At 47.3% G+C, this 22370-nt stretch overlaps 2 protein-coding genes across 2 annotated transcripts in view; one reads left to right on the forward strand and one right to left on the reverse strand.

Moving 5' to 3' along the window:
• LOC147113013 (uncharacterized) overlaps window positions 1-5007 on the reverse strand; it is a 194336-nt gene extending 189329 nt beyond the window's left edge. Inside the window, exon 1 of the mRNA XM_085998237.1 lies at window positions 4881-5007. Coding sequence (XP_085854363.1) covers window positions 4881-5007 — 127 coding nt within the window. The remainder of the gene's footprint in view (window positions 1-4880) is intronic.
• A 16934-nt stretch (window positions 5008-21941) lies between these two features.
• The window catches only part of fbln7 (fibulin 7), a 73652-nt gene continuing 73223 nt past the window's right edge, over window positions 21942-22370 (forward strand). The window contains exon 1 of the mRNA XM_085997875.1: window positions 21942-22051. Within this exon, the coding sequence (XP_085854001.1) occupies window positions 21977-22051 (75 nt within the window). The 5' untranslated portion in view covers window positions 21942-21976. The remainder of the gene's footprint in view (window positions 22052-22370) is intronic.

Below are 22370 nucleotides of genomic sequence, written 5' to 3' on the forward strand. Positions count from 1 at the left end.
CCAGGATGTCATCCAGGTAGACAAAGAGGAACTTCAGGTCCCGGAGGACCGAGTCCATGAGCCGCTGGAAGGCCTGGGCCGTGTTTTTGAGGCCGAAGGACATTCGGAGGAACTCGAATAGCCCAAAAGGGGTGATTATGGCCGTCCTGGGAATGTCCGTGGGGTGGACTGGCACCTGATGGTAACCGCGCACCAGGTCAACTTTGGAGAAGACTGAGCGGCCGGCCAGTCTAGCCGAGAAGTCTTGAATGTGCGGTATGGGGTACCGATCCGGCGTGGTGGCGTCGTTTAGGCGCCGGTAGTCCCCGCAGGGGCGCCATCCCCTGTTGGGTTTGGTGACGATGTGGAGTGGGGAGGCCCAGGGGCTGTTGGAGCGGCGGATGATGCCGAGCTGTTCCATTGTGGCGAACTCGGCCCGCGCGATCTCCAGCTTGGCCGGGTCCAGCCTGCGGGCGTGGGCATACACCGGTGGGCCTGTGGTGGGGATGAAGTGTTCTACCCCGTGCTTAGCAACTTTCGCGGAGAAGGTCGGGTTGGTGAGGGCTGGGAACTCAGCCAGGAGTGCTGAGTAGTCGTCTGTTGAGTGGGCGCGGCACTGCCACGCCATTTCGGCGGGTTGGGGGGGGCCATGGCGCCCGGGATAGGTGACATGGTGTTCATGTCCACGAGGCGGCTCTGAGGCATGTCGGCCAACAGGCCGTGGGTGCACAGGAAATCTGCACCGAGGAGCAGGGAGAGCACCTTGGCGGTGATAAACTCCCAGTGGTAGCGGCGGCCTGCGAGGTCGATGGTGACAGTGCGGGTGCCGTACGTCCGGATGTCGGTGCCGTTGGCGGCAGACAGCGCAGGGCCGCGGCCACCTCGCTGGATCTCGAGGGCGGATGCGGGGATGATGCTGCGCTGCGCGCCCGTGTCGCATAGGAAACGGCGTCCGGAGGCGCTGTCCGTAACGTACAGCAGCGCACCTGCTTGCCCCATGGCCATCGTGTAGGCCGGTGTGGGGGCAGTTGGAAACGTGCAGGGATGGCTGCAGTGGCGTGCCCGTGCGCCGAACCGGATATGGAAGTAGCAGTAGCCCTGGGTCGGAGGGCTTGGGGGACGTGGGGGCCTGGGGGGCCTCGTGGCCGAGCTGTGTGGCCGCGCGATAGAGGGTGGAGCGCGCGCCGACGCTGCAGAGGCCAGGTCGGGGGTGACGGCGTGGTTGCAGCCGGCGGACAGGAGCTTATCGGCTTCGTCGGCCAGGGCCTCGAGGTCCGTGAGGCTGGACGCCACAATCGCCGGGCGGATGCTGGGAGGTAGTTGGCGGATAAAGAGCGTGCGGAAGAGGGAGCCGGGCAGTTTCTCGTCGGTCAGAGCAAGCATGTGTGAGAGCAAGTCTGACGGCGTGGAGTCACCGAGGCCCGGGAGGTCGAGGAGGTGGCAGTTGTACAAAAATTGGGAGGCTGCGAATTTTTTAAGGAGCGCGGCCTTGAGATGTGCGTACTTGCCTTCCTCCGAAGGGTTTTGTAGTGTTGTCCAGACTTTCGTGATTGTGGAGCTGCCCAGGGAGGCGAGGAGGTAGTCGTACATCATTGCGTCGGTGGTGATGCCGCAGAGTCGGAATTGCGATTCGGCTTGAAGGAACCAGGCGGTGGCTAGGTTCTCCCAGAACTCCGGCAGCTTCACAGAAACTGCGTTTGTGTCAGCCATGGTTACGCTTAGGAGTCGTCCTGAGCGTCGGGGTCACCAATGTAGGAGTCTACGTACTCCTAGCAAAAAATACTGAACTCGGAGAGGTTCAACAGAAAAGGTTTAATTGTTGAGACTGCATGTTGAACACAAAATGGCGTCAGAGCCTACACCAAGTCCGACTGCCTTTCATCAGTCCACAGCTTCGACTGCTCCTCCCCCGCTCTGGGCTTAACTATGTTGCAGATCGAGTTTCTTAAAGGTGTGATCCTTCTTAAAGGCATGACGCCTGATTTATAGTCTACGGACCGAAAAGCGGATTGTGTCCTTTCTGTGATCGGTACGCCACACCAGCGCTCAGACTGTGAGGCTGATAAATTCCCCAGTAATACAGCAATAACATTGGTGACGTGTCAGGAGTGGCTTGTTCTGTATGTTACAATTCAGCCTCACTCCCAAAACTCTTTCCTTGTTCTCACTGTAAAAGGCAGCTTCCACTAGCAGGCCCACACCTCGGGGTAATTTTGACTTTGCTGTGATATCAGATCAGCCGCCCGTTATACATCTCTCCAATAGAAATGAAAATCGGGAGAGATGTATAACGAGCGGCTGATCGGATATCGCCCGTTTTATACTATCCGCCAAAGTCAAAATTACTCTTTGTTTAAAAATGTGTCTGAAAATCCACGGTTGTCTCAGTTGGTAAGTTCTCCTGTGTTGTGGAACTGAACCATACAGACCAGGAAGGACCCAATGGGTGAAATTTGTCTTGGACGGCAGCACAAATCGTGCGACAGCGGATCGGCCGCCAGTTTTACACTCCGCCCGGTTCCATTGGAGTCAACAGAGAAGAAAATTGAGCTCCTGCCCAGGACAGGTTTCAGCCCCTGGTTTAATCTGCAGTCTGTGCTGAGTTATCGGATCTCAGGCAGGTGAAACGGGCGGCCGATGCACATTTTTCGCTACCATCCAAGATGAGGGGTCTAGACAGAGTAGATAGAGAGAAACTGTTCCCATTGGCGGAGGGTCGTGAACCAGAGGACACAGATTAAGGTGACTGGTAGAAGATCCAAAGGCGACATGTGGAAAAACTTTTATACGCAGCGAGTGTCTGGAATGCAATGCCTGAAAGGGTGGTGGAGGCAGATTCAGTCATGGCTTTCAAAAGGGAATTGGATAAGTATCTGAAGGAAAGACATTTGCAAGGCGATGGGGAAAGGGCGGGGGAGTGGGACTAGCTGAAGTGCTCTTGCAGAGAGCCAGCACGGGCTCGACGGACCGAATGGCCACATTCTGTGCTGTAACCATTCTATGATTCTATGATGCTAAGATCTGGACCAAGTGATTGTTCTACTTTGAGGTCTGCCAACTTTTTAAGTAGCTCCTATTTTTATCTATTTTAATCCTATCCAATATTGCTACGACCTCCTCCTCTACTGCTACATTGGCAGCATCCTCTTCTCTAGTGAAGACAATTGCAAAGTACTCATTTAGAACCTCAGCCAAGCCCTCTGCCTCCCCAAGAAGATCTCCCTTTTGGTTCCTAATCAGTCCCACCCTTCCTTTGACTACCTTTTTACTATTTATATGTTTATAAAAGACTTTTGGTTTCTCTTTTATGTTAGCTGCTAATCTATTCTCATACATTCTATTTGGCCCTTTTATTCCTTTGTTTTTAGATATTATAGACTCGAGTGGTTTACTAATAATTGAAATAAGACTAACTAGACTATAATTTTCTGCCTTGTCCTCATCTCCTGTTTTGAATAGGATGGCATATTTTGGCACAATTTTCTCTTCTACTGAATTTTGGAAAATTATAGTCAAAGCCTCTGCTATTCCTCCCTAGCTTCCCTAATGATTCATAGCTGTAAACCATGCAGTCCTGATGAGTTGCCTACCTTAAGGTTGAGCAACTTCTTTAATACTATTTACATAGTAAAGTTCCCCTCCACCCATCTACCTCTGATGGTTCTATATCTCAATATCCACCTCCTCTTTGAAACCAACATACTCATTTAGTATCACTCTATTCCCTGACTCTCAAATACAAGTTTGCTTCCTTGTCTCTTGGTGGTTCTGCATCTACCTGGCTTTTCCTATTAAGAATAATATACCTGTACAAAGATGGCTAGTTGTTGCCTCTTTTGTTCTTTTTGCTCATTTTCGTACATACATCCTCCTAGCTTTTCTAGTCTTCCTTGTTGTAGTTTTCCTATCTATGCTCTATATTTGTCCTGCCTTTCATTTTTATTATCTGCGTCGGTTCTTTTTTCAGTTTCAAATTTGATCTACTTCCCCTTATTCACCTTTAGGACCCCAACCTTCGGTGCACTGCCATTGTCCTTACTGGAATGTGCCTGATTTGCACCTTTCCCATTACTGATCTGAGATTCTATTTGCCAGCTTTTCCTTCCATTTTGTTTGGGCAATGTCTCTTATTAACTCGTTACAATTTGCTTTTTCCAGTCAAGTACCCCTGGCCCTCAGCTTTTCCTTTTCCTTTTCCAACTCTTACACTGAACCTAATTATATTGTGGTCATTGCCCTACTTCTGGGTTGTCTACTCGCTCTGCTTAATTATACAGAACCAGGGTCAAGCAATGCTGCCTTCCTTGTTGGAATAGCAATATACCGACTGAGAAAACAATCCTGAACACACTGCAAAAAAACTCAATTTCCTTTCCACAAACATTTCTCCTATCTCAGCCTAACTTTTGATAGTTAAAATCTCCTAAAATTATAACTCTTATCATAACACATGCCCCTCTGCAAATTTCACCTACAACTTCCTTTCCTTTGTCTGGCAGTCTATCATATATCCCCATTAATGTGACTTTCCTGTTCCTTCTGGCCCCACAGAAATCTCTTCAAAAACTTGTACTTAATTTTTTCTGAGCAGTATGCAGCAGTTCCTTTAAGGACCGCTGGTGAGGCTGCTGCATGCCTGGTTCCAATGGGTGTAGTGCGCATGGTCCCATCTCCGCCCAATGGTACCTCAAAATCACATTGGGATCCTATGTACGTCACAGGACCCTGATTAGTATACAATCCCTATCACTTAAATGCACACGTTTAAATTGGGTAAATAGCACTAGCCAATTTGTCATTACCATTATTGTAAATGACCAAGTTGGCGCTAACAGCGTCGGTTATTTCGGGCAGAAACAGGTGTTCAGTGAGTAGTTCGCACCTTGTTAAGGTGCAATTACCTGTTATGCTTCTTTGTGTGGAGCCAGACGAGGAATTCAGGTGAAGAGAAGCTGGGCGAAGTTGACTGATCTCTGCGGACAGCATCAGTCTGGAAGCGCCAGTGAGGAGTTCGTGGTTCTTTGCCATGTCCTGTCAGTGTGAGAATCGTGCAAAAATTTTACAGAATGATTAGTGTGCATTGCACCAGGGAATAGCGTGAGTGGGTTGGAATTATAGAGCGCTGGGTTCCAGCAGTGCCTCCCGTGTTCCTGATTAATACAGGAGAGTTAATCAGCGATGGGGGAGATTAACGGGCTTTTAATGGAACCATTAACCATCCACCGTGTATAGAGGGGAAATCGCGTTAACACCGACGTGCCCACTGTAAGCAGCGGGGACTGTACTAAAAGTAGGTTCCCGCCTGAAACAGGTGAAAGGCCCCGGCGAGAACAGTAGTGGCCAGACTGGGACTGGGAAGAGGGCAGCAGGTGGTACACTGCCATTATCATCCTGTTCCTGCTGGGCAGGAGGCCGTGAAAATCAACTCCATATACAAGGAGTCAATTTCCTCTGAGCACACATTGCTTTACAAAATTTTCAAGGTTTTGCTCGAAATAGCAATTTCAGGAAATCTTGCCACTATGTTTGCAACGTCACTAATGTGACCAGATTGGTTATCTCTATTACTACGGTGGAGTTATTGTAAACAACAACAACTTGTATTTATATAGCACCTTTAACATAGTAAAACATCCCAAGGCGCTTCACAGGAGTATTAAAAGACAAAGAAATTTGACACCGAGCCACAAAAGGAGAAATTAGTGCATGTGACCAAAAGCTTGGTCAAAGAGATGGATTTTAAGGAGCGACTTAAAGGAGGAAAGAGAGGTAGCGAGATGGAGAGGTTTCGGGAGGGAATTCCAGAGCTTAGGGCCTAGGCAACAGAAGTGTCTCCGCTTCCACCACTTCTGTCGGCAGCGAGTTCCAGGTCCTCACCACTCGCTGCGTAAAAAAGTTTTTCCTCACTTCCCCCCATATCTCTTGCCCAAAACCTTAAATCTGTGTCCCCTAGTCCTTGAACCATCAACTAGTGGGAACAGCCTTTCCCCGTCTACCCTATCCAAACGCGTCATAATCTTGTACACCTCTATCAAATCACCCCTCAACCTCCTTTGCTCTAATGAACACAAATCCAGCTTCTCCAACCTGTCCTTGTAGCTAAGATCCCCCATCCCCAGAACCATTCTGGTAAATCTCCTCTGCACCCTCTCAAGGGCCTTCACATCCTTCCTAAAGTGTGGTGACCAGAACTGGATGCAATACTCCAGTTGTGGCCTAACCAGCGCTTTATAAAGATTCAGCATAACTTCTCTACTTTTGTACTCAATACCTCTATTTATGAAGCCCAAGATCCCATATGCTTTGCTAACCACTCTCTCAATATGTCCTGCTACCTTCAGGGACCTATGCACATTAACTCCCAGGTCCCTCTGTCCCTGCACACTCTTTAAAACTGTGCCATTAAGTGCATATTGCCTCTCCCTGTTCCTTCTGCCAAAATGCATCACCTCACACTTCTCTGTATTAAACTCCATCTACCACTTTCCTGAAAGGAACCAGGCGAGTGCAGTCCCACCCAGCTGGACGACGGTGGAGAGGCGTTGGAGAAGGATGGAGTGGTCAACCATGTCAAAGACTGCAGACAGGACAAGAAGGACGAGGAGGGATAGCTTACACCTTTGTCACAGTCACAAAGAATGTCATTTGTGACTTTGATGAGAGCCGTTTTGGTACTGTGGCAAGGGCGGAAACCTGATTGGAGGGATTCAAACATGGAGTTGCGGGAAAGATGGGCATGGATTTGCGAGGCGACAACATGTTCCAGGATTTCGGAGAGGAAAGGGAGGTTGAAGATGGGGCGGTAGTTTACAAGGACGGAGGGGTCAAGGGTTGTTTTTTTGAGGAGAGGGGTGATGACGGCAGATTTGAGGGAGAGGGGGACAATACCAGTTTCATCCACACAAGACCGTGTGAAGAATTAAGAATAAATACAGGACACCAGCAATTTATTAAAAAAAGGTAAAGATTTCATTAAATCAAAACTGCTAAATAGTAGACAATTTGTTTCTTAAAGATATAAGTTGCATTAGCCGGGTGGAACCGTCAGTCCTCTGGTGCATTCATTTTTACTGGATAAAAATTAGAACAATTTTCTTTTTCTTCCCACTCCACTTAAAGGCACTGGCTTTAGTTCTTTGAATGCTGGTCCCTCCCTGGTACCTGACCCATTAATCATGTGTGAGCTTTGACAGTTAGTGTTGGTAGGCTATTTGACCACAAGGGGCATCAGCCAATCATCTGCTTTCATAACATCTACACAGATCCGCTTCCAGCAGAGTTTGCCGGATAGCAATCAGCAGTGGGGAACCCTGGCTGATTTCCCATTTCCAATCCCAGAGGTACTGTAGCCCTGTTACCGCTGTCCAGTTGGACGCCAGCTAACTCTGCACTGTCGGAGATCAGGCCTGGGCCTGTCCCAGTCAGCATAGCCTCACTGGGCCATTGGGGATGTGGAACCAATTTTACTTGGTTCTGATCAAGGATCTTGCACATAAATTGTCAGGTGTTGGTAGTCTATTAGCTGTGTATTCCCGTGCTACATCAAGTAAGCAAGTGAGTCAAAAGCCAAATACTGCGGATGCTGGAAATCAGAAATAAAAACAGAAAATGCTGGAAACACTCAGCAGGTCAGGCAGCATCTTTGGGGGTAATTATAACCCCGCAAAACGGGTGGGTTTTGGGTGGGATGTGAAAATTAAAAAATTGTCAAACCCGCCTCGGGCCAGCCCACTTCCAGCTGATTACCTGACCATGGTAAAGGATAACAAACTGAGAAGAACCTTGACAAGGTACAGACTTAGCGAACATAGCCTAGCGATCGAAAAAGGCAGACACAGGCAGACCAGGCTGCCAAGAGAAGACAGGATATGCTCTCACTGCAGTCAGGGAGTAGTGGAGACAGAGATGCACTTCCTCACAGCCTGTGGAAAATATCAGGACATCAGGGAGAATTTCTACCAAAAATTCTCACAAATATGCCCTGAATTCAGAAATCTGAATGACAACCAAAAACTCCCATTCCTACTGGGAGAGGAGAGAAGCTGTGCAACACTGGCGGCACACTATGTTACAGCTTGCCATGAACAGAGGGACAACAAGTAAACTAAGAAAAGAATATTGTAAGAGCCATAAAAGCTTAAGAAAATACTTTAAAATAGTGGCTAAATGGCATAATACAGTTAATTTACCTGAACGACTTATTGTATTAAGAAACCCCCTATTTTCTTGCTCCAGTAGTATAGTCCGACACCCCCTTCATTCTTGCCACAATGGAACAGTCCCTAAGCCACACATGGGTGCAGCCATCTTACAGTTTTAAACTGCACGTGGTGAAAGAGGCAGAAGCTGTGAGGTTTGGAGCAGTACAGTTTTTGACCGTGTTCGTTTATACGTGTTTGCTTTGTAATTCTGTTTGTTAAGTGTTATAGTAAACCATTTAAAAGACAAAGCTACGTTTGGGAACGTTTTATTTCGACACGCGTCTACTCGATGTTAAAAGCCCCACAGCCCAGTGGCCTGCCTGTTTGGAAACTAAGAAGCGCCACTACATTAGTCAAAAACTAGCTCCCTAAGAAGGAAGGGACGGAATCGTCGGCGAACGTATACATGAATGGTCACGGAGCCAGACGACAATTTAAGAAAGCGAAGGTACAGTGACTGTTACTTGCTTTGTTCATTCTGTTGAGAAGCTAAATAAGAGCTGCGGGTAAAATGGCCGAGGCCTTAAGGAGCCAGGAGCTTCCCCCAGCCAGAAGGATTGCTGGCCAAAAGAGGGAAATAAAGCTCACCCCAAAGGCAAGGGAAGAGAAGTTACATAGAAGCATAGGTGCAAGGAAGGCTAAATTAGTTCAGATAACTGGAAAAATGAAGATAATTGATCGTCTCATGGAAGATAATGCTAATATTAAGAAAGCTGAAGACATGATGTATTACGATTTCTCCAAGCTGCATGAAGAATTTAATATACTCAATGAAGATGTATTAGCACTTCTGTCTGAAGAAGAGGGAAACACTGATCAGCACGACTGGTTTGATCTTAAATCAACCAGCATTAAGGACTATATCAAGGCCACGGAGCAGTGGATGTTAAAAATTCATCAAGATGCTGATACAGCAGAGAAAGATAAGGTTGACGATGAAGTCGGACCAGACGATAGCATTTCAGAGACTTCCGCCAGACCGAGCAAAAATCGAAAAGAAGGTAGCTCTGTTTCTGGACGCAGGTCAGTCGCTTCTACCACAAGCTCGGCGCGACGCATGAGAGCGGAGGCTGAACGGGCAGCGTTGATGGCGCGCGCAGCACCTTTAGATGAGAAGCAAGCTCTTGAACGGGAAGAGGCCCAACTGCAGGTCCAAGAGGCCCAACTGCAGGCCCAACTGCAGGCCCAACAGGCCCAACTGCAGGCCCAAGTGCAGGCCCAACAGGCCCAAGTGCAGGCCCAGCGGGCCCAGGTGCAGGCAAAGAAAGAACGGCTGGAGATGAAAACAGCTATCGAGGTCTCAGATGCCAGGTTGAGTGCGTACGAAGATTATGAAGGCTCACGGGACGGCGGGAGCCACTGCCAGTCAACGTTGCCACATAGAGTTGGATCCAGGGCACCTTCAAGAGTTACAACAGAGCCCGAAAGCAATTCCCCGGCATTACAGCGTGGAAGAGTGGCCTCTCCACTAACAGGAGCACGTGATGCTACCCCAGACATCAGATGGTCTAGACTAGACCCTGCTGATGACCACCAGAGGCCAGAAGACACAGGGAGAAGCCTATACCGAGTGATGCAACGTCAGAACGAAATTACAGAGATGCTTGTAAAACAACAGAATCTGTTTCGACTCCCTCAAAGAGACATACCAGTGTTCCAAGGTGACCCACTCAAGTATAAGCCCTTCATCAGATCCTTTGAACAAGCCATTGACTCCAAGACAGAGAGCAGCAGTGATAAGTTGTACTACCTGGGACAGTACACCAGTGGTAAACCACAAGACCTGGTCAGAAGCTGTGAACACATGAGACCGGACCGGGGATACATAGAAGCCAGGAAGTTGCTGCAGGAGCACTATGGTAACGAGCTGAAGATAGCCACTGCATATATCGAAAAGGCTACCAAGTGGCCACAGATCAGATCGGAAGACGGAGAGGCATTGAACGCATATGTTCTCTTCCTCATAGGATGTCGCAACACCATGGAGGATGTTGAATTCATGGAAGAGATGGACAATCCTACGACTATGAGAATCGTCATCTCTAAGCTTCCTTACAGGATGAGAGAACAGTGGAGAAGAACAGCCTTTGAGATAATGGAGAGACGGAAAAGTAGAGCCAGGTTTGCAGACTTAGCGAATTTCATAGACAAACAGGCTAAAATTGCTAGGGACCCATTGTTTGGAAACATCCAGGATGTCAGCCCGACCACCGATGGAAGAGTGAAAGCCAAGCCTGCTGAATCAAAGACTCTCAGGAAAGGTGGTTCCAGGGGAAGCAGCTTTGCAACTATCGTCACTCAGGCCGAGGAAGAAAGGCCCCAGAACTCATCTCCCAAAAAGAGCAGCACAGTGACGCCTGCTAATGCCTTTCAGAAGCCATGCTTATTCTGCCAAAAGAATCATACATTGGACTTCTGCAGCGACATCAAAGCACAGCCACATAAGGACAGAATCGAATTCCTGAAGTACAACGGCTTATGTTTTGGATGTCTCTCTCAGGGGCACCTGAGTAAAAACTGTAAGCAAAGAACAACATGCAGAGAGTGCACTCGGAAACATCCCAGTCTGCTGCATATCCATAAAGAAGAACAAGTCTCTAAGAAGAGTGAAGAAAACAATACCGACGAGAAGGTTGTTTCAAGTGCTCTGGTGTCGCTAGAACCAGAGACTTGTGGACTCACTGGGGCCGGTGACAGTGACTGTATTCTTGCCATCGTGCCAATAAGGATCAAGTCTAAGAGGAGTGAGAAGGTTGTGGAGACTTACGCCTTCATGGATCCAGGTAGTTCAGCAACGTTCTGCACAGAATCACTCATGCGACAGCTGAACGTTAGAGGCAGAAGAACAGAAATCCTATTACGCACCATGGGTCATGAGAAGTCAATGCAAAGTTATATCCTGTCAGACCTAGAAGTGTGTGGACTTGAAGAGAAGGACTTCATAGACCTGCCTAATGTTTTCACACAGAGGGAGATTCCTGTTAGAATAGGGAACCTAGCCCTGCAGAAGGATGTGGATAGATGGCCCGACCTAGAAAAGGTGCGTCTCCCATACATTGAAGCAGAAATTGGCCTATTAATTGGAACCAATGCCTACAAAACTATGGAGCCATGGCAGGTGATAAACAGCAAGGATGACGGACCCTACGCCGTCAGGACAGCCCTTGGATGGATAATCAATGGACCGGTAAGGAGAGATGATGGCCACAAGTCGAACAAGGAGGAACGACAAAACGTCACAGTTAATCGCATCTCTATCGCAAGCATTGAAGAGCTGTTGATACAGCAGTTCAACGCAGACTTCTCAGAACGCAGCTGTGAGGAAAAGACAGAGATGTCACAAGAAGACCATCAGTTCATGGGTTTGATGACAAGGTCTACACAGTTCATTGATGGCCACTATCACATTGGTTTGCCACTGAGAAGACAGACCGCGAAGATGCCGAACAATCGCTGCATAGCAGAGCAACGCGCCATCAGTCTAAAGAGAAAGCTGAACAAGAACCCCGACTTTCACGAAGACTACAAAGACTTCATGAGAAACATCATAGCGAAAGGCTATGCTGTAAAAGTGCCCGAAGAACAGTTGAACAGAGACGATGGAAGGGTCTGGTACATTCCTCATCATGGGGTGTACCACCCAAAGAAGAAAAAGATCCGTGTAGTGTTTGACTGCGCCGCCTCATTCAGAGGAACTTCATTGAATGACCAGCTGCTTCAAGGTCCTGATCTTACTAATACCCTCATTGGCGTCTTGACTAGGTTTAGACAAGAGCTCGTTGCCATGATGGCAGACATAGAATCAATGTTCTACCAAGTCAGAATCCCTGACGAAGATGCTGATCTTCTGCGTTTCCCTTGGTGGCCAGATGGCGACGTTAGTGAAGCGATGGTGGAATGTAGAATGGCCGCACACCTGTTTGGAGCCACATCATCTCCCAGCTGTGCAAGCTACGCTCTCAGAAAAACTGCAGAAGATGGCAAGGGCAAAGCGCCATCCGAGGCTGTGGAGACAATCTTCAGAAACTTTTATGTCGATGACTGTCTGAAGTCCGTGTCAACAGAAGACGATGCCATCGCACTGTCAAGAGACCTTAGAACTCTGTGTTCGAATGGAGGATGCCATCTGACTAAGTGGATAAGCAACAGCAGAGCAGTTCTAGCTTCTATCCCAGAAAAGGAAAGAGCCACTGAAGTCAAAGATCTGGACCTGAGCCACGATGTCCTTCCTATCGAGAGAGCTCATGGTGTACAATGGTGCATCGAGTCAGACACGTTCAACTTCAGGATAATGGTGAACGAAAGACCATCCACAAGACGAGGGATTCTCTCCGTGGTCAGTCCCATCTACGACCCTCTCGGATTCCTGGCACCACTCATTCTGCCGGTGAAGCTGATGCTACGAGAGCTGTGTAGAGACAAGAGAGGATGGGATGAAGATATCCCAGAAGGTCAAGCTCAGAGATGGCACAGATGGCTGACAGATTTGCAACAACTTTCTAGCTTCAACGTCAGTAGATGCATCAAGCCCGCGAGTTTTGGAGTTACAAAGACGGCTCAACTACATCATTTCTCGGACGCCAGTGAGGACGGCTATGGCACGGCTACCTACCTCTTGCTGACAAATCAACAGGGCCAGAAACATTGTGCCTTCCTCATGGGAAAATCCAGGGTGGCTCCGCTGAAGCAGGTCACCATCCCGAGACTGGAATTGACGGCAGCGGTTGTTGCAGTTAAAGTTGACCAGGTGATGCGTAAAGAGTTACAGCTCCCATTAGAAGAATCTGTCTTCTGGACGGATAGCACGACGGTGCTGAAGTATATAGAGAATGAGAAGATACGCTTCAAGACCTTCGTAGCAAACTGAATCTCATCCATTAGAGAAGCTACACAACCATCTCAATGGAGGTATGTAAACACCTCATTAAACCCAGCAGATCAAGCCTCACGGGGATTGAAGGCTGAAAACTTCATGAGGAGTGAAACTTGGATACAAGGCCCAAGTTATCTGCTGGAAACAGAGAGATCATGGCCAGAAAGACCAGATATGCCAAGTCAGATTACTGAAGACGACGTCGAAGTCAAGAGATCAGTCACAGTAAATTTCATAACTACGAAAGAGAACTTTGACACAGTGATCAAGCTTGTTAACCATTTCTCAGGATGGCACCAGTTGAGGAAAGCAGTTGCATGGTTTCTAAGGTTGAAAGAGTTGCTGCTACACCTGAGCGGTAAGAGAAAAGAGTACCGAGCCACTATCAGTCAGTCTGAAAGTAACCCTGATAACAGAGAATGCTTCTACAGCAGTATATGCATCAGCACAAGACCACATTGAGCAAGAATTCATTGACCGTGGAGGATTTGGCCAAGGCTGAGAAGGAGATAGTTTGCTTCAGTCAAAGACAAAGATACCCAGAAGAAACCGAAGCTCTACAGCAAAATACTCCAATCAAGAAAGGTAGTCATATCTACAAGCTGGGCCCTACACTGCAAGATGGAGTACTGAGGGTGGGAGGGAGACTAAACAAATCTGCTATGCCAGAGGAGGCCAAGCATCCTGCTATCCTTTCTAAGGACCTCCGGGTTGCTACTCTCATTCTTCAGCATATACACCAGAGTATTGGACACAGTGGGAGGAATCACGTGCTTGCGAAGCTAAGACAAAGATACTGGATTCCAGGAGCTAATTCCGTAATAAGAAAAATACTCTCTGAATGTATTGTTTGCAGACGGTTACACGCTAGAGCTGGGGAGCAGAAAATGGCAGACCTGCCTGAAGACCGTTTGTTACCAGACAAGCCCCCATTTACAAACGTAGGGGTGGACTATTTCGGGCCTTTCGAGGTAAAGCGAGGACGGAGCCTTGTCAAGAGATATGGTGTGCTTTTCACTTGTTTGACCATCAGAGCAGTTCATATTGAGGTGGCACACACGCTTGACACTGATTCCTGTATTAACGCCTTGCGGCGCTTTGTCTGTAGAAGAGGACAGGTGTCCATTATGCGTTCTGATAATGGCACTAATTTCGTCGGAGCGGAGAGAGAACTACGGGAAGCTATTGAAGGTTGGAATCAGCTTAAAATACAGATACGCACCGTAAGAAAACTACTCAGTTCTGTACTGAAGCAGCAAGCGCTGGACGACGAGGGACTCCAAACCGTTCTGTGCGAGGTCGAAGCCATCATTAATGACCGACCGATAACTAAGACATCAGATGATCCCAATGACCTCGAAGCCCTGACTCCGAACCACCTGTTGTTGTTGAAAACACAGCCAGCCATGCCCCCGGGAGTCTTCAAAAAGGAAGATCTGTATGCCCGTCGGAAGTGGAGGCAAGTTCAGTATATGTCAGACCTCTTCTGGACCAGATGGACAAGAGAATACTTACCTCTGCTACAGGAGCGTCAAAAATGGTCCAAAGTAAAGAGGAACTTCATCGTCGGAGACATTGTCTTAATTGTGGATGATTCAGCCCCTAGAAATTCTTGGTTGATGGGAAAAATAATTAAGACCATGCCAGACTCCAGAGGCGTCGTTCGTCACGTCTGTTTGCAAACCAAGACCAGTACCCTGGAGAGACCGATCACAAAGCTCTGCCTGCTACAAGAAGCAGCATGAAAAGCTCCTGAACGAAAGAAAAAAGTGGACACTTGTATTGTAAATATGTTGAACTCATTAGTTTATGACTCTTAATGTTTGAGTAATTGATATGCTTCATGTGCCTAGTCAATTAGGGGCCGGAATGTAAGAGCCATAAAAGCTTAAGAAAATACTTTAAAATAGTGGCTAAATGGCATAATACAGTTAATTTACCTGAACGACTTATTGTATTAAGAAACCCCCTATTTTCTTGCTCCAGTAGTATAGTCCGACACCCCCTTCATTCTTGCCACAATGGAACAGTCCCTAAGCCACACATGGGTGCAGCCATCTTACAGTTTTAAACTGCACGTGGTGAAAGAGGCAGAAGCTGTGAGGTTTGGAGCAGTACAGTTTTTGACCGTGTTCGTTTATACGTGTTTGCTTTGTAATTCTGTTTGTTAAGTGTTATAGTAAACCATTTAAAAGACAAAGCTACGCTTGGGAACATTTTATTTCGACACGCGTCTACTCGATGTTAAAAGCCCCACAGCCCAGTGGCCTGCCTGTTTGGAAACTAAGAAGCGCCACTACAAATATATATAAACAATGCGAATGTATATTTATACACTCAGGGATATACCTGTTTATACACTGTATGAATAGAACTGCGTTTATGTGCTCAACCATAAATGTATTTTGATGCTTTGGCAACATAAGATGTAACTTATCATGCCAATAAAGCGATTTGAATTGTGAATTGTGAATTGTTAACGGTGGTGGGATGGGGGACAGGCAACCAACCCGCTCCCAGGAGGCAGGTTGCTGATTTAAATATTTGAATGAGGATGTGTGCCTCAGATTTTATCTCTTGTCCAGCTTTAACGCTGGCTGGCCGGGTTTCCCCGGGTGCTAAAGGGAGGACTGGTGCATGGAACAGGAACAGGCTGGAAGTGCCTTTCCAGCTTGTGGGCTGTGATGAAATATTCCATTCATCACTCATCAGTATTTCTCTGCCTGTGACTGTGGTTGGTTTCAGTTTCATTTCCATTGTATTGTACTGTGTGTAGGGCTCCGCCCATACCTGGCTCCTATGTAAGCTGGCCCAGCCTGCAGCACATCCAGTACAGCAGGCCTCTGGATGGAAGATACATTCTCCTCTGTGTGTTACCTTCTAAGTCAATAAAAGCCTTGTTTTGTTTCGCTAACATCGAGTCTCGGATTTATTGAGGCACATCATGGGCCAGGAGCAGCAAGTGTGCTTCCCCCCGGCCCCCAAGCTAACCTGCTTCATTCCCCGGGATCGGAGCCGCCATGCAATCGGACCCCCCCACAATCAGATCCCCCCATGATCGGACCTCCCCCCGCCCCCCCGCACCACGATCACTGATCCCCCGGTGATCACCGACCTTCTCGATGCCCTCATCTCTGCCCCAATCTCTCGCCAACACCCCGACCCTCGAAGCCACACTGTATCCCCCTCCCCCCACCCTTGCGATCTCTATCCCTGTTCCTGGGCTGCGGCCTTTTCAGCAGCCTCCACCCCCCCGCCCCCGACTGTCAATCAGGCTGGCTTCCGGGTGGGGATGATGTTGAAAAAACCCACTCCCGACCAGAACTCCTCTCTCCTGCTTTGAAATCTCACCCCAGTAAAGATCGGGGGCCAATGTTTCAGGTTGATGAGCAACTGAGCTCTCGATCTCTGCAATCCTGATTCCAGCACTAACCTTTTCTTCAGTTCCTCCATTCTCTCTCCATTTTTCTGTGTATCATCCATTAGGCCGTCCATTTCTAGGGCTGGAGAAACCTCCAACCTGAAGAATTTCAGTTCGACAAACACATCAGTACAATCTGGAGCTACAATCACTGGGGAACCAATCGACCCTCTCTCTAAACACCTCTGTTGATTTTTGAAATATGTTGCTGATTCCCATTAGCTTGGCTGTTCACAAAAGAAACAGTGTAGGATCTCACCACAGAACAGTTTTGAATCTGTCATAGAAACATAGACATAGAAGTTAGGAGCAGGAGTAGGCATTTCGGCCCCTCGAGCCTGCTCCACAATTCAATGAGTTCATGGCTGATCATCCAAATTCAGTACCCTGTCCCTGCCTTCTCCCCATATCCCTTGATCCCGTTAGCCTTAAGAAATATATCCAACTCCTTCTTGAATATATTTAATGAATTGGCCTCCACTGCCTTCTGTGGTAGAGAATTCCACAGGTTCACCACTCTCTGGGTGAAGAAATTCCTCCTCATCTCAGTCCTAAATGGCTTACCCCTTATCCTTAGACTATGACCCCTAGTTCTGGACTCCCCGGCCACCGGGAACATCCTTCCTGCATCTAGTCTGCCCAGGCCTGACAGAATTTTGTAGGTTTCGATGAGATCCCCTCTCAATCTTCTAAACTCCAGTGAGTACAAGCCCAATCGACCCAATCTCTCCTCGTACGTCATTCCTGCCATCCCAGGTATCAGCCTGGTGAATCTTCGCTGCACTCCTTCCATGGCAAGAACATCCTTCCTCAGATAAGGCGACCAAAACTGCACACAATACTCAAGGTGCGGTCTCACCAAGGCCCTGTACAACTGCAGCAAGACATCCTTGTTCCTGTACTCGAACCCTCTTGCTACGAAGGCCAACATACCATTTGCCTTCTTAACCGCCTGCTGCACCTGCATGCTTACCTTCAGCGACTGCTGCACAAGAACACCCAGGTCTCTTTGCACTTCCCCTTCTCACAATCTATTGCCATTCAAATAATAATCTGCCTTCCTGTTTTTGCCACCAGAGTGGATAACCTCACATTTATCCACATTATAGTGCATTTGCCATGCTTCTGCCCAATCACCCAACCTGTCCAAATCGTACTGGAGTTTCACGACATCCTCCTCACAGCATACCCTCCCACCCAGCTTTGTGTCATCTGCAAATTTGGAGATACTACATCCAATTCCCTCGTCCAGGTCATTAATGTATATTGTGAACAGCTGGGGTCCTAGGACCGATCCTTGCGGTACCCCACTAGTCACTGCCTGCCACTCGGAAAACGACCCGTTTATTCCAACTCTTTGCTTTCTATCTGCCAACCAGTTGTCTATCCAAGTCAATACCTTGCCCCCAATCCCATGTGCCTTTACTTTACACACTAATCTCTTATGCGGGACCTTATCGAAAGCCTTCTGAAAGTCCAAATACACCACATCCACTCATTCTCCCTTATCTATTTCACTAGTTACATCCTCAAAAAATTCCAGTAGATTAGTCAAGCATGATTTACCTTTTGTAAATCCATGTTGACTTTGTCCGATCCTATCACTGCTTTCCAAGTGCTCTGCTATTACATCTTTTATAATGGACTCTAGCATTTTCCCCACTACCGATGTCAGGCTTCTGTACATGCCTGCCCCTTTAAGCCAGAACCTTGTCGCCACTTCTTCCTCTTGTCCGGCAGAGGACGCTCACCAGCTGTGTTTCTGAAGTCGATTATTTATTGTGGAGTCCTTCCAGATAGCAACCAGCGGAGGGCACTGCTAGCTATCACATTTGGCTCGTCTGCAACCCAGCCTTCAAACTAACCCTCCCCTTTGTGTCCAATTAGCCCTGGATCACCCACCTTCTCTCAGTGTCTGGACAGTCACTCCATCCACTGGGACTCACGATGAGCCATTAATGGGTAGCCTAACTTCTATCAATCTGGACCTTAGCTGGGTCCTGCTTTATGTGGACAATGAGGTAGCCCCACCACCATCGTCTCAATCCACATACGTACAGCACTAGGGTAATCAGTTTTACAAAGCTTTTTAGGGGTACCTTTTAGCAAAAAAAAGATTGTGGGGCTGGATTTCCTCCATCCAGCTTCGCCGCTGTTATGAATGGTGATCCACTCCTGAAGTGATCTCCCTGCCCTCCGGATAGGCATTAAAAGAGATGTCCATCCTGCCTTTTGCGTGAATGTTAAAAGCTCCTGTATTGTAAGAGAAGAAGGGAGCTATTCCAGTGACCTGGCCAGTATTCCTCCCTCAACCAACACCGCCACAACCTGATTAACTGGTCATTCATCTCACTGTTGTTTTTGGGATCTTCCTGCCAAAGTAATCCATTGTTTGTGAAGTGTTGAGGTATTTCTGAGAGGCGTGATAAGGTGCGATATAAATGGAGGATATGAAAAAACCCTTGGCATTTTTTCAGCTATTATACTAGTCGACCACCGGTGGCATTGCACATGGGGAGTCAAGATTAAGCGTAGTCTTCAAGTGAAGTGAGGTTAGAGAGCAGGTGATAACTGGACCACAGTGTGCAGACATCATCCTCGTTTTAAAGTCATGCATTCTGTTCTTAATTGCGTCTAATATTTTGATTTTTAAACAGCAAAAGCAGTGGTAGTTTGGGAAGGAGTGAAGTACAATTGCCTGGGACATAGGAGTTTGGCTGAGGAGCAGGGAGCTGGAAAATTGAGACTCTACAGCACCACCATTGTCAGGAGGGTGTCATTACAGTGTGACATGTTTACATAGGCAAATGTGGGCATCGTAATTATAATGGGGACAAGTTGACATAAAAGTATGACAAAAATGTCACAATAGGAAGTAAGGTTTTACAAACAGAAATCACATATAAATGTACGCTTTTTAATATCTTCTTCTTAGGCAGTCCCTCGGAACCGAGGATGATTTGCTTCCACATTAAAAATGAGTTCTCAGGTGACTGATGAGTCCAATGCGGGACCTACAGTCTGTCACAGGTGGGACAGATGGTGGTTGAAACGTCTGAGTTCCTGGGCAACGAGAGCAGTACGGTGTTCCGGTCTGTCATTGTTGGGGTTGTCCATGACGTTCCAGGTCCCGAACTTCATTTTAAAGGGTGGAAGATGCCTGTGCGTGAATTCTTTTAACATGGGGTGGCCGTTGCACACCAGCTACCACACGGGCTTGACAGAGCAAGGTCTTGGTCCAATGGCAAGGGGATCCAAGACGATTGGAGACCAGGTTCTGCTACAATGGCCTAGCACACACACACAAACATACTCCTACTGTCCTCCTCCCTCCTTCCCGCAGGTCCTCTCTGCCTGGGTTTCGTAGGATGCATTGTGGTCCTCCCGACCTTGCCTTTGGCCCATGCTGCACCTTCCCTGGGCCCCGACCCCCGACCCCGCTGCTGGTCAATGCTGCGCCACTCCTGGGCCTTGACCTCGCTGCTGGGCTCGTCCTCGCTCCTGGGTCCTGGCCTCGAACATATAACCACACCTCGCACCGTAACAGTAATATACCCCACACCCCTCACTATAACAGTGATATACCCCACACTCCTCATTGTAACTCTGATATATCCCACACACTGCACAGTAACAGAGATATACCCCACAGCCCTCACTGTAACAGTGATATAACCCACACCCCGCACCGTAACAGTGATATAACCCACAGCCCTCACTGTAACAGTGATATAACCCACACCCCGCACTGCAACTCCGATATACACCACACCCCTCACTGTAACAGTGATATACCCCACACCCCTCACTGTAACAGTGATATACCCCACACCCCTCACTGTAACAGTGATATACCCCACACCCCTCACTGTAACAGTGATATACCCCACACCCCTCACTGTAACAGTGATATATATCATAGATGGCTGTCAATTCAAGTGTGCATTCCTGGAAAATGAAAATATCACCTGTATTGTATTAATTAAAGCAGTGATATTAGATTACTGCCTATCAGCTTTCTATTGTGAGTATCTGCTCTCTCCATATCCAGCCATTTCTGGGCTGTTAAACTAACAGCAGCCGCATTCCTCTCCTTCTGATGAATTCGTTTCACATCACACAGCCCAGAAAGGTTTTTTCTTTGCTGGATACAGAGAGCAGATACTCACAGTAGAAAGCTGATAGACAGTAATCTAGTATCACTGCTTTAATCAATACAATACAGGTGATATGTTCATGGACACGAGGGACAATTGAATCACACGCATCTTGCAATGTTGATTCAGGAGTCCTGGCAGAACAGTTTCAAACGAAGGGGAAATGTGATTTCATTATGTATCCATATGCCCAATAGGTACTTAAAAACACACACACACTACATTTAAGGCTTTGTAACAGGGCAGTAGTCGGAAACAGACGAAACCACCCGCCCAACACCCCACCCATCCCCTAATCCTTACTTGAAAAGAGCCGGGAATTCTCCCACTGTCCTAACCTTTTCCCCTCGACCAAAGACACCAAAAGCAGCTTACAGGTTCGTTTCATCTCATTTGATGTGTGTGAAACTGCACTTGAAAAGTGTTGCATTGGTCGTCAAACGCTTTGCATGTGATAAGGTGCTGTATCATTACATATATTTTGCTACATCATTTTATTATTTAATATAAGTGCATAGTAATTGGAATTTAAAAGCTAAGCAGAGAAATGATGCCATTTGACAGGATTCACATCAAAATATTTTTCTAATCCCTGTTGACGCTAAAAATATACCTTATCACTGACCATTTTGATAGTGTTTTAAAAGCACGAATGCAGTTGATGTAAACTTTTATTGTTAACATTCTCAGTCTGTGGGGCTCAATTTTGAAATCTGAAAGCAACATAAATCGTTCGATGTATAAATCCACAGTGTACATAGAACCCTTACAATATTCTGTTTTCACATTTACATGTATGTGTGCGCATATAAACCAATTGTAAATCAGTCCTTATTTGACAACATACTTATTATGTTGTTGTTATGATGTAGCCCTTGTCACTAACGTGTATCATCAAGGAAGGTAATTGTTTAAAGCGCGATTTGCTACCTTAAGATAATAATAGCTGCAAAGTTGAAGCAATTTTTTCCGTCTCAATTCCACCAGCCCTCCAGCTCCTTAAAGGGGCGGGACAATATCATTCTGACAGGAACCTGAGACCAAAGCAATCCTTCACCCTGAGCACACAGTCCAGTGGAGATCAACTCCCGTCCCGCAGCAAGGGAACAAACCTGAGTATGTGAATTCAGTCGAGTTTGGAAAAGAAGCTCCCTTGAAAGACTTTGCTGAACTCCCACTTGTCGTCATCCTGTCCAGGGAGTGAAACCGACTGACTCCACAATGAGCCCAATGTGAATGCACCTGCCAGCGAAAACTAGGAGTTTTCCCGGTGTAGGGGGGAGAAAAAACCCACACACGTGCAGATCTTGAAGGCATTCCCTAAGAGTAAAGGAGCAGAGGCGATATGGTTCCTGGGATTCAGTACAGCCTTTTTCTGTACCTGGTACTCTCCTGCCTTTACCCGTCACAGGCTTCGCAGGCAAGTAGCAACCTCTGTTTTTACTGCTGTGCTGCAGATTGCTGTGAGAGAAAAGGAAAAATAGTTTATCGGTAAGAAACGTGAGTAAATTGTAGAATCAATAATCTGCAGGGGGACAGGGATGGAGGGGCTCCCAGGTCTCTGATGTCGCTGAAAGTTGTTCTCCGAGAAAATCTCATTGATGTGATGCATGCGCTAAAGTGCGTTTGAACAAATCTAAAAAGTACATTTCATGCAGAATGCACTGCAGACATTAAAATCTGTTCGTTTAATGACTTTGAAGGACATGCGGTGTTTCTTCCAGCTGTTACTGTATAAT

Source organism: Somniosus microcephalus, chromosome 9, assembly GCF_052327205.1.
Source record: "Somniosus microcephalus isolate GS21.2 chromosome 9, FLI_Smic_1.0, whole genome shotgun sequence".
Classification (NCBI taxonomy): domain Eukaryota; kingdom Metazoa; phylum Chordata; class Chondrichthyes; order Squaliformes; family Somniosidae; genus Somniosus; species Somniosus microcephalus.